At 34.9% G+C, this 13460-nt stretch overlaps 1 protein-coding gene across 8 annotated transcripts in view; it reads left to right on the top strand.

Moving 5' to 3' along the window:
* The window catches only part of CCDC171 (coiled-coil domain containing 171), a 273454-nt gene that overhangs the window by 229197 nt on the left and 30797 nt on the right, over positions 1-13460 (top strand). For all 8 annotated transcript variants that reach the window (XR_012071926.1, XM_072959382.1, XM_072959385.1 and 5 more), the window contains one exon: positions 406-558. Coding sequence is in view for 7 of the 8 variants with exons in the window: in XM_072959382.1 (XP_072815483.1) it covers positions 406-558 (153 nt within the window). In the remaining variant the exon portion in view is untranslated. The remainder of the gene's footprint in view (positions 1-405; positions 559-13460) is intronic.

Below are 13460 nucleotides of genomic sequence, written 5' to 3'. Positions count from 1 at the left end.
ACGTGGGTTGAAAATTTTACTAAGTTTATTTTGAAATGTCTTGTATTTCTATCCATTGTGTGTTTTAAGATTGAAATTTAGGTCAAATTACAACTTGAATTTAACTTTACAAAGAAAATAAGTGTGCCATCTTTAAAAACTGCATTCTAAATTTTAAGCACAATAGATCAAAGTACACCTTATTTAAATAAATACACTGGAAGAGGTCTCAATTATTTTCTCCCAAACTTTCTTAAAATAGTCACTGTTCTCAATACAAAATGTGAGGTTTAGCTTTATTATTTTAAAGAAAGATGAAAAGTTATTTATTTTAAAATTTTAATGATTTTGCTTTCAAATTATGGAAATTCTCCCTTGGGAACAGCTTTATTTGAATTGTATGTGACATTATTTTTATTTCTTAAGGCTATGATTAAAAGTTTCATGGATGTCTACCAGCTTGCAAGCAACAGAATTGCTACATTAGAAAAGGAAATGACATCTCATCGAAGTCACATTGCAACCTTGAAATCAGAACTTCACACAGCTTGTTTACGTGAAAATGAAAGTTTACAATCAGTAAGTCCAGTGTTTTTCTCTTCTTTGAATCTTGGGTCACGTTTACATTCATGTTTTTATTGTTCATAAGATCACTCGCCAGTATATATAATTTAGGGTAAATGATCAATCAAGCAAGATAAAATTATTAAGTGTGGAGAAAATTTTGAAGGAAGAAAAGCAATTAATTTTTCTATTGTATCAGGTGTAAAGATATGCACATTGTTATCAATGCTAAAACACTACATCAAGATTCCTTTGTGTTTGGCAGTGCAGCTGACAGTTGGATTTGGCAGTATGCATAGTTAAAGCTTGCAACTGTCTGAAGATTCAGTGTGTCCCATTAAGACAGAATATTATTAATTATGCGTATAACCAAAATGGTAATTAGAACATGTGATTATTCTCTGTAGAAAACTAGACTTATCCATAATACATGCCTAGCTAAAGATGCATGTTGTGATTCATCTATATGATTAAAATTCAGTTTCAGCAGTCATTTTATGTCTTAAAATTTTAGCCCATGATGAAATTTGGGCTCATTTAAGACTAAACAAAATTTTCTACATTTGAAATATGTGTTTGGAGAGTATCAAAAATGAATACATTTGTGACATGAAGGAACAAAATACACATTTAAACTTTTTTCTCCAAAGCCAGATATATCAACAGTGAGTTCAGGGGGTTACCGATAATTGGAATATCTTGTTTTTCTTTTTTTGATTTGATTAGAATGGATCAGGGTGACTTGTAAGGAAAAACAGTATCGTTTTGCTGTTCAGATATTGACTAATTTCCAATGATAGATTCAACTGAAAAAGAGTCATCATGAAAGCAGATAGATGCATAGTGGTGGCTTGGTTCTTCAGCTCCTTTGGGTCTTAGCTTCAATGTCAGCTTCCCAATGAAAGCTTTATCACCATGGTATTTAAAATTGCAACCACCAACCCTCTCCCATCCCGCAAACCCGTCTCCTCACCCCCACGTTGCCTATCTACTTTATGCCTTTCTTGCTTTATTTTGGTCACTAGAGCACTTACCAATTTACATATATTTTATTTATTTGCTTATTTTCTGCTTGCTGCTTACCCTCATAGAATATAAGTTCCATAAAGACAAGCAATTTAGGGTATTTTCTTCATTGCTGTAAAGTCACTGAAGTACTGAGAACAGTCTAGCCAACAATAGGGGCTCAACAAATGGTTGCTGAATGAAAAATACTAGTACTTTATCCAATAAATGAACAAACCAATTATTTGGAACCTGAGATGTCAGTTCAGTTGAGTTCAATTTTTAAAATTACTTTGTTAATTTTTTAATGAGAAAGTAGTAAATTTGACCTCAAGTAAGAGAAATTAAAACAAAGAAACCTTTATAAAGATTTTAATAAGTATTTGGAATTCATTCTAGCCTTTCTCTGGAGTATATTTACATTTCTTCCTGCTAACTCTCTGATCCCATTGATTAATACTACATTATACTGTTTAGATTGTATCAGCTGTTGTTTTTGTTACTGTTATTCATATAAAAATAATTACTTATATTTTAAGAACAGTCAAACTCGGTAGGGTGAACTGTGCCCCCATGGGTTCAAAAATTTTTTACCAATTATTAAGCTATTGATGTCTTAATGGAGATGTGCTTAATGTATCTCACTATCATAATAAAATGTCACTTCTCAGCCTTTTGAACAGATACTCAGGAGATGCTCATCATCTTATTTGTAAGAGGAGGTTTACGCTGGCAGTGATTCTCAAAAGGGAACATGTGTGATGTGAAGGTTTCCCCACGGGATTCTGATGAGTCCTTGCAGGATACTGCTGCCCAGTCCCATGTGTCTGTGGTGTGTTTGCACTCCAGTTACTTCCATTCGTTGAGAATCAGTATTTTTAAAACACTAAAAAATTTGTACAATAATTTTTATTTTTCAGACATTTATATATGCATTTTCTAACTTGAACTCCTTCAGAACTCTCTGAGGGAGGTTAATCTTTTTATTTCATAGATGAGATACAGTTGAGTTTGGTAGACAAGAGCATGGGCTTTGGAATTATATCCACTAGAAGTGCAATCAAGTATAAATAATAGAAAACTTGACTCATGACTTAAGAAAAGACATGTTTTTTTCTCATACAGTAAGAAGTCTAGAAGTAGGTGGCTATTGTCATTAGTTTAGTGGTGCAAACTTCTCTGTATCTCTGCTACTCCCTGATTGTCTTAAGACAGTAGCCCACTCTAGGATCTGCAGTCACATTCACGTCAGAGGAATGGGATGGCCCACAATATCTGTGTTTTATATATATATATATATATATATATATATATATATATATATATATAATAAAGCATTGGAAGGCTTTCCATTTAAAAAATATTTAAATATTTATATCATACATTTGTTATATAAGTATTTAGAGATTTTTAATATAAATTTAATAGATAATAGATATTAAGTATGTAATTAAATGTTTATATATTTTTTAAAAAAGCCTTCCAAGGAAGTTCCAAATATATTTCCACTTACATTCCGTCAGCTGGAAATGGGTCATGTGGCCACCCTGAGCTATGAGTCAAGGGACAAGGGAATGCAGAAGAAATGTATATTGGGTTAACCAGTTAATGGTATGTGCTGTAGAAGTCAGATAAATCCAGATTCAAATTCACATTCTGTCAGTTGGTGATCACCTGGCCTGGGTCTCAGGTTTTTCATCTGTAAAATGGGGATAATGATAATACTCCCTAATAGAGAAGTTGGGAGGTCTAGCGAGAAGTGTTAAAGTACTTTGGACTTTTCCTTGCATTTAGTGAGTAGACCAAAAACAGTTAGCTATTATTTTTTATCACTATTCTCTGGATAGAAAGTAATTGGATTGCACTGCAGGACAAGATTATTTACCAGCCTAATATCTTCCACTGCAAACCTCGTCATTTTGTTCTACTTCCTACTGTAGCCCTGAGCATGTAACTCCTGCTCTGTGATCACCAGCAGTATATTCCCATGGCTGAGCTCTCTGCCCTTTCTGCAGCCAGTCTTCCCCTCTTTTCATAGACGTATTCTTGCAAAGTAGTCTATATTTTTCTTCTTGTATATGCTCATTCTACTGAAGCTATTTTCTTAAAGGTCACCAATAATTTTCTGTTTGCTCTGCTTATCCATTAGTTCCTTCTCATCTCTTAATTTTTTGTGACGTATGAGGCTTTACTTACTTTCTTCTTTAAATACTTATCTCCTTTGTTTCACTTGTTACCGATTTTTCTTTGTTGGCTCTCTGGCCTCTGCTTACTCGAGCTCTGCTTTCTTTGTATTATTGTTTGTTAGTGTTTTTCTTTATCCATTTGTTTAATATTTATTCAGCATCTACTCTGTAGCAGGCTCAGTTCTGCTCCTGGGGATGTCATGTGAACCAAAATAGACAATTCTTGCTCTCATGAACTTAAAATCTAATAGTGGAATTAATTATTTTTCATGTAATCACACTAATTAATGTATAATTACTAACCAGGATAAGTCCACAGAAAGAAAAGAACCTAAGTGTATAGGAGTTTTTGAACAAATGAGCCTGCCTTAGATTGAGGTATGAGTAAAGCCTTTTCTGGGCTAGTGATGCTTGAGCCAGTATCTGAAGACTGGGTAGGAGGTAACCAGGGGTGGAAGAGAGTAGTGTTCCAGATCAGAAGGAGGGGAGTGTGGACATCCACAAAGGCTCTGTGGATTGAAATTGAGAAAGACCACTGTGACTGGAATAAAGAGAGCAAAGGCAAAGTGGTCTGAGGTAATAGTGGTCTGGAGAAAAGGGCAGAGGTCAGACTTTGTTATCTTTGCTTTAAGAACAGGGGAAGAGTCATGGAAAAACTTTTTCAAAAAGGAGTGATGTGCTCAGATTTGCATTTTTAAAAAGATCACTTTGACTGTAGTGTGAAGAAACAATTGAATGTGAAGAACATGAGATAGAGGTTTGTCAGAGAAGTCCTAGGTTTTTTGCTTTTGGAAATGGATAAATGATCTCATTTACTTAGAAACATTGAAACAGGAGGGGCTATTGTGAGTTTATTTTGGGGTATGTTAATTTTGAGGTGCCATTGAGACACCCACCTGGAGATGTCAAGAAGGCTGCTTGAATTGGAATTCAAGCAGGATGCCAAGCTGGAGATACAAATTTCAAGTCATTGTTATACAGATATAACTTGAAGCTGTTAATAAGACTAAGACTACATAGAGATGGTTTATAGAAGTGAGAAGGGAAAAAGGCCTAAGAATGAAGCTTGAAAAACTCCAGCATGTAATGCTTGAGTAGAAGAGGATACAGTTGGAAAGTAAGCTATGAAGGAACAGGCAGAGGGAAGAGGAAAACCAAAAAAGTATGATGCCATGAGAATAGAGTATTTTAAGAAGATGACATGTAAATAGTCTTATATACTGCTGAAAATCAAGTGGAATGAGGACTGAAAATGGCCTCTGGATTTAGTGCATGGAAGACCTTGGTAACCTTAGCAAAGTCTTTTTCAGCAAGAAGTGGAGAAATGAATGGGAGTTGGCCCCCCCAAAAAGTGACTTTAGACATCTCTCTCAAAGATTTAGCTATTAAATGTGAAAAATTGGAGTAGAGCGTTTAGAGGATTCAGGGAATTCTGCTTTAATATGGGAGTGACTTGAACATGTTTCAATATTGTCTTATAATAAGACTCCAGCAGTCTGGTGTTGGCCCCTGTTGACTATACTGTCCATTTTTATAATTTCACTTACCACCTTTTCACAGTCCAGCTTTGTTTTGACTAATGTTTGCATGATCTATCTTTTCCCACTCTTGTCTTTTAACCTATGTTTTATATTTACAGCAGGCCTTTTGTAGAAAGATGTAGTTGTTTTTGTTGTATTTATCCATTTGATGATCTCTGGCTTTTACCGTGTTTAGACCATTTACATTTAATATAATTACTGATAGTTTTGGATGTTTGTCTACCATTTTATTTTTTTTTTAATGGGACAAAGGTGACGCCACGATCTCTGCCTTTGTGGATTCCTCTTCTAGCAAGGAAATGGTCACATACGCAAATCATAGAAATAGCATATATAAAGTCTGTGGGAACATAGATGAGGGTGGAGTTCATCCTGCCTAACATTGACAGAAGAAAGTACTGAGAAGGTGAAGTGTTTGCAGGACTCTTTGAAGAATGTGTAGCAATTTGATACTTTGATAAGGGGGAGAAGCAGTCAAAATATTTACTTCATTTTGTTTTGAGGAATAGACCTTATGGATAGTACATATATTTAATGAATTAAATTATATAATGAGTTTTTGTGTATAATAAAAAATGTATTGTTACTTTAGTTTCATTCCCCCTCAATTAAAGACATCTAGGTCACCCAACAGCCTGTACCCCCTGGAGCCCAAGACTACTTGTAACAGTCACTCCAAACCCTACCTTCATATGTTTCTATTCCATTCTTGCACCATCCAATCCCTGCTTCTTACTTGATAACCTGATCTGATTCTGCCTCTAACTGTTTTGCTTTTGATGTTCTTGTTTGGTCTCTCTAGGATTTGTTATTTTGGGCCATTCTGGAAACTCTATTACTGGGTCCTCAGATGAACTAGTTTTCTCCTGCCATACCCATCCCACGTACCATTGCCTCCTTCCCCTCATGTGAGGCTTTAGAGTCAGGCAGGCCTGGGGGTGCTTTCTGACACAGTTGTTTATTGCCCACACAACACTCTAAGCATCAAGTTCTATATCTGTAACATGTAAATGAAATTGCCTACCTTTAGGACTGTTGTGAGGATTAAGCAATCTGGCATATTGACAGATACTCAATATATTTTGGTTCGCTTCACTATACATAAAAATTTTTCTGGTAGTTACGTATATTTCCTTTAGCTAAGCTATACATGTAGCTTTAAGAAATACATGTAGGCATGAGGAAATCATTTTATGAGTAGGCAAAAGAACTAAAACAGCCCTTAAATCAGTGCTTTTAGCACATACTAAATACAGTATTAATGTTCGTTGTTGTTGTTATCACTTATTTAATGAACTGAGGACAGTCAATATATGCTCATTTCTGTATTTTCCCCACCATTTCACTGGATGGGAATAAAAAATAAATGTTCATTATTAATAAAAAACTTAATATATCATGGCGTTGTAATGCATAGAAAGAGACTGGTCATATTGCAGATGTGAATAGTCATCTTTAAAAGTTTTTTCCCTCTTTAGGTGACATTTTCATTTTTTGTTCAGCAACATATAATAGTAATGCTGGAGTTCATCTAAGAGTTCTCATCAATTGTACACTTGCCAGGACTTTAACATTTTCAGTATGTTGGTCTTTGACCCATTAACTTTGGGCTGTGCTAGAGCTTTTATCTTGAGTAATAGTAACCAGAAAGGGCTTTGAGTAAAGAGCTTTTGAGTACCATACAGCCCAGTAAAGAACAGTACAGCAGTCAGAACCAATTACTTGTGGGTGTTCGGAGACTGGCACACCCACAGCTGTGGAGAAACACATGATATTTCAGTATGTGAAACACTGAATGCCAAACCCAAACACTTTGCTGTGAGTTATGATGCTTCAAGCTATAGTGTCGATTTGCCTCATTTCCATTGTATGTTTAAGCAGTATGTTTTTAATTCTACAGTACTTTATTTGTGAGAAAATAATAAGTTACAAATCAGAGGAACATTATGTTTAGTATATTGCAGGAGAAAGATCTTTGCATCATTTTTCACATTATGTCAGATTGGATGGCTGTCAAGTGGTATTATATGGTCAGTGAACCTGAAAGGTTTAGATATTTTGGTTCAGTTAAGATAAAAAAAATGAGAATCCCCTTTATATTAAGTTCCCCAAATTTTGTCCCATTTATTTTTATTACACTTTCTTGAGAGAGGAAGTATTGTTTGTTAGTATTAGTGTTGTATGGATAAAAAAACTGACAGAATTTAAGTAACTTATTCTAGGTAAAATGCTTTCATAATCTTTCAGATACTTTATCTGAGTTGATTCCTGTTGTTTATTATTGAGGTTTTTAGCCCTTCAAGAAAAATAATTTTTAATAATGAGCCATAAACCAAGCCATAATTGTAGAGACAGGCTCTCCAGTGCAGTTCAATGGTATAAAATAGTACAGATTCTCGAGTCTTGCTCCCAAGTTGTTAATTAGACCCCAATCACATCAGAACAGGGCCTCTGATTTCTTACCTCGTGCTTTCCTCTGAGACTGCAGTGTGGATTAAAACAAGTCTCTGCTATCATGGCCCTTCAAGTATAGTGGAGACTACAACTGCTACACAAATAATTAAAAGAATGACATTAAAGTGGAATCACAGATACTATGAGAGCACGTAACTGGGGGATCTAACCTTGGCTTGGGGTGGTCTAGGTGAAGAGTTGAGGTCTTAGCTGAGAAAGGGAAGATTAGCAGGAATTGACAAGGGAAAGCATGGGATGCTGAAGGAATGGAAAGACGTCTAGGTGACTAGAACAGCATGAATCAGGTGGAGGATGGTGAGAGATGATGGAAACTTGGGGAGGAGCATTGTGCCCATGAGCTGCGACTTTCAGCTTTCTGAGAATCCCTCTGACTCATATGTCTCCATTAACTGTGCTAGAAAACACGTGCTCCCTTTGCTTTATGTAGTTACTCTTCTCAACCACATTTTTTGTTTGTTTTTTGTTTTCTGTTTTGTCTCGAAATTGTTTGTTGTCATAACAACACTTGTTTTACCCTTGTGCTAAATACTGCTTACTTAGGTGTTCATTAAGTTCTCCTATATTTTTATCATGAGGTCCAGCTCTGGCCTTTGGAAACTAACAGAGTTAAATAAGGGAGACAAAAATATCAAAATGTGGGAAAGCTCAGTCAACATGCAAACATTTTCCTTCATCCTTGACATAAATTTCCAAACTTTTAAAGTTTCTCATAGTCCAGAAACTCAAGCTTTTTGTGTATAGTAAATAAGGACCTAGAGATAATAATGTGTATACCACTGGCTTAACAGCTCCCTTCTAGCCTTTTGGTTTTTGTGTGATACAGTTTAAGAGGAACCACCTTCACTTATCTCGTTAGTGACTATAGGGGCATGATACTATAAATTTTTTATTTATATAAGTATATAAATATAATTTATCTAAGTATATATAATTTATATTTGTCATATAAATATGTACTTTTATAATAAACATTTAATATCAGATACATTTTTATATATGTATACATATATTTATGTGTAATAAATATATGTTTATATAATTCTACTCTTCAGTGATGAAATATTAAGGGTGGAGCAGGGCATAGCAAGAATGAAAATTTCAAACTCTGATCATTGTAATCAATTAGTAATTAAGTTGTAGAAAGTAGAGATGGTAATTTGACAGTCTGATGCTCTAAATATTCCTACCAGTTTTTCAGAGTGGTGGTGACTAAATATGCTGTATCTCTTCTATTTTATTTTTCTTACTAAATCAAATTCTTTGAAGGTTTCAGTTGCCTGCTAGGTTTTTGGAAATCTCCACTTTGATTTTCTGCAAAAACCTCAAACTCACTGAGGTCCCAAACTGAATTTATTATCTGACTCTACCACTCCCATTTTCCCAACCTGTGCTTTCCCTACATTCCCTAGCTCCAACATAGCTGTTCACCTCCCAGCCCAAGGGAGCACCCTTAAATTTGTTCTACTTTCCCTCTACCACCAATATTTAGTCAGTTGCTAAGTCTTATTGTTTCTATCACCACAGATCTCTTAGAGCCAGTCTCTCCTTTCTACCTTTGTGTTCACATTAAGGTTTCCCTGGGCTATTGCCATGGTCTTCCAGTGAGTTTCCCCATATGCAGATTTTCCCCTTCCATCTCGCCTGCCACATTAATGCCCAAGTTATCTTTCCCACACACAGATAAGGTCAGACCCTAGCTTGACCCAAAACATATTTTGGCTCTGCACTTTCCTCATGATAAAGTGAAAATTCTTTATCATTGACATCCAGGCATATCCTGACTCCATCTGGTTTTTAGTTCACCTCTCAGCTGGCAGAAGTAAGCGTTCCCTTTGTTATGCTCATTTATCACTGTATTTACCTGTTGGAGAACTATATAGTAGTCTGACTTACATAACCAGTTAGTTGTGTATGTATATTACCATATCATGAGTCTGTGGGGGATATCATATTCATTATTTTTATAATCCATTATAATGACCTCAACTCAATAAATGCTGGTTGATTTGAATTGAAATTAATGGGAAGAGCACTCCTTCAGTAATACTTGTTCAGTATACACTTGTCATGGCACATTGCACAAACCATAGTTCTACCTCAAATTTTTCCCACACAAAATTGTCTTAAGTTAAAAACTATATTTCATATATTTCTCTAGCAAATCATTAATGTGGATGAAGAGGGTAGTCTATATATTATTAGGCCAACATAAAATTTTAAGTAAATACTTTCAAGTAATATAAATTGTATATTTCTTCTCCTCTTTACTGCTCTTCCTAAAAAATCCCCCCAAATCCAAAAAACCCAAAACTGAAAATTATTTGTGACAATGAAGAACATTCTTTTCAGTATACACTTAAATAATTTTAAACTTTGTCAGATTGTATATTTTACCCACAAAGACATAAAATGACCAGTGTGATACCTTCTACTCACATGGTGGGTACTCAGTAAATGTTTGTTGGTAATGGTGATATATCAAATTAAAATTAAAATCTTTGGCCTAGAGTGTGTGAGACTTACTTTAGAACTAGAAGTCTAATTTACATAAATCGCTAAAAAGCTTATTTTCAAAAATGTATTTCCTTGAACTCTTACTTCACACTATATATAAAAATTAACTCAAAATGGATCAAAGATCTAAATATAAGACCTAAAATTCTTAATGAAAAACAGATATAAATCTTCATGAGCTTGGATTTGACAATGGATCTTAGACATGACACTAAAAGCATAAATAACAAAAGAAAAAATAGAGCTCATCAAAATTAGAAACTTCTGCATTAAAAAACACCCTCCAGAATGGGAGAAAATATATATAACTCATGTATCTGATTAGGGTCTAATGTGTAAAGAACTCATACAACTCAACAACAAAAAGACAAACAACCTAATTTTGAAATGGGCAAAGGACTTGAACAGACACTTCTTCAAAGAAGATACATAGATGATCAACAAACACATGCAAAGATGCTCAGTACCATTAGTCATTAGGGAAGTGCAAGTCAAAATCACAGTGAGATGCCACTTCACACCTACTGGTAATGCCATGAAACATTTTTTCAAAAAATAAAGGAAAATATCAAATGTTCATTGCAACACTATTCATAATAGCCTAAAGATGAAAACAACCTAAATATCCATCAGTTGATGAATAGATAAACAAACGTAGTATATTGAGACAATGGAATGTTATTCAACCATGAAAGGGAATGAAGTGCTGATACATGTTATAACATGAATGTACTTTGGTAACATTGTACTAAATGGAAGAAGCCAGACTCAAAGGGCAACATACTATATGATTGCATTTGTATAAAGTTTCCAGAATAGATATATTCTTCTCTATGGAGATAGAAAACAGATTAGTGGTTGACTGGGGCAAGGGGGAGGGGGAGAAGGGAATGGAGAATGATTGCTTAATGGGTATGGAATTTACTTTTGCGGTGATGGAGAAGTTGTAGAGAGGTAAGATGGTGGTGATGATTGCACAACCTTATGAATGTACCTGATGCCACTGAATCGTACACTTTAAAATTGTTAACATGGTAAATTTTACGTTGTGTGTGTTTTGCCACGTGAAGCCATCTTTCTTTTAGTTCTTGGATGGTATTGGATAGGCAGCTAGATTGTTGCTTACACAGAATGGCAATGTATTGTACTGGAAAGTAGGAAACTTGGATTTAGAACAACCTCTGTTATCAACTCAACACAAAGCTTTGGGAAATAAATCACACAAGTTCTTTGGTCTTGGTTTTTCCTGGCTGTAAAATGAAGGGTTTCAACTAGATGAAATCTAAATTCCCTCTCAGCTCAAAAATTCTTTGACTGAAGTTACAGATACTGATTTTTAATACGTAGAGTCTAACCATGCTTTGTTTTGTTCTTGCTTCAATTTACAGTAAAATGAATGTGTGTTTCTAAACTTGTAATAACATAATTATATTTTGAATTTGGTTATATTCAACACCAGTAACCCATTTGCAAATGTATACCAGTAATATAAATCTCACAATATAACTTGTAACTAGGTAGTCAGAAAGTCCCCAAAGTAATCTGAAAATGTATTAGCATTACTTGTAAGGAGTATTTCCTTTTTTTATGCAAAGTTTTTTTGATATTTAATATGTTAGGAATGTGAACTTTTAACTTGTCAAACTATTGTAACATATTTGAAAATTATAGTAATTTGATTAAAATGTTGCCTATAAGGCAAAAAGGTTTAGTTAATAGAATCCATATGTAATTAAAATGCAGAACTAAATGTAATCAGACTCCAGTGACTAGTGCCTTCATATTGATAGTTTTACAATGGCCTCTGGGGTTGAAAGTTGAAATGTTACAGAACGCAACAACATTGCAGAAAACAACTTCTGCTGGCAATTTAGCTGTTTTAAAGACATCCACAGGGTTACTTGATAAGATGTGAATATCACATCCTAGATTTTCATCATTTTAGGAATATCTTCTGTTGGCAGGTGGTAGAAACACATGACTCGTGTGCCGGTGGAGAACCACCCTCTATAGCACTGTTATGTAAACAACCCGAGATGAAGGTCCTTGCTATGAGCCAAGCCATGGCCTTCTTTTTTTCTTTTTTAATAACAAAGTTGCTTAATTTGGGCGAATTCATTTGAATCATATGAAAGTTATAGACACAACACTATACACCAAGCCACAAAAAAAATTAGAAAAAAAATTTTTCCTGAACTTAAAAAAATTATTTTCTCTGGACAGTTTTAAGAGTCGACATCCTGTGTTAGAGTTCTCTAATCATCACCAGCACAATTTACAATCAGAACACACAGAGAGCCAGTTTAGACCAGCTCATCTGTTGATCTTGGCAGAGACCCTTCATCTCGCTGCGTGCAGCTGCCACTTGAGAGTTGGGGGACTCAGCAGAGAGCCAGAGGAGGGTGGAATGCAAGGCTGGTCAAGGCATGAACACATAGGCCTGCTTCATTTCAACAGTTGCATGTTACTTAAAAAAAAAGAGTCCTTTTATTTTACTGCCCCCCCCTTTTAACCTGAAATTAAACGAGGACCTCTCATGAGCCACTGCGCTCCAGGCATAAGAAATTGTAATGTCTGGCTTCCAGAAACTGTCCCGTCAAAATGTGCTTCTGATTAGGTGGCTTAATTACAGCTGTGAAAACAATGTTGATTTAGGCCTCAAGATTCCAGGGCATGTCAGCCGTTATTAGCTAACCTTGGACTGAGTCCACCATTTTAAAACTCTGTACCACTAAAGTCACCCTCCTTGACAACTTTTTATTTAAGCAGAAAAGTTGCCAGAAGCAACACATTTTTATGCAAAATATTGTTCGATGCACAGTTTCAACTGTAGCACCATTAGTAGTCATTAAGGAGATGGTTAACTTTGTACTTTATCAAGAACAAGGAAGTTCTGTTTGTAAAAACAGTAAGTTTTGAATAGTATTTTTAAAGGGTTGACTGACATAAGAATTAATTTTAATTCCTTTAATTCAGTTTTATTTCAAGTCCAGCATGTTGGTTTAACCACCCAATTTTATTACACCTAAATTTTCCTGACAGTTTCATTTGCTGTTAGGAAATAAAATTGCAATTTTTTTCAACATGGGAAATAATGGCTAGTTTTAAAAACGTTGTATTTGAAACTTCCCTTGCCTCAAGCTGGTTCAGACACAACCTCAGTTTACTTTTGGAAGGAAACGGACCTCATTAAATA

This window comes from Vicugna pacos, chromosome 4 (assembly GCF_048564905.1).
Source record: "Vicugna pacos chromosome 4, VicPac4, whole genome shotgun sequence".
Taxonomy (NCBI): domain Eukaryota; kingdom Metazoa; phylum Chordata; class Mammalia; order Artiodactyla; family Camelidae; genus Vicugna; species Vicugna pacos.
Note: the sequence above shows the minus strand (reverse complement) of the source record. Positions and strands in the feature narration are given on the sequence as shown.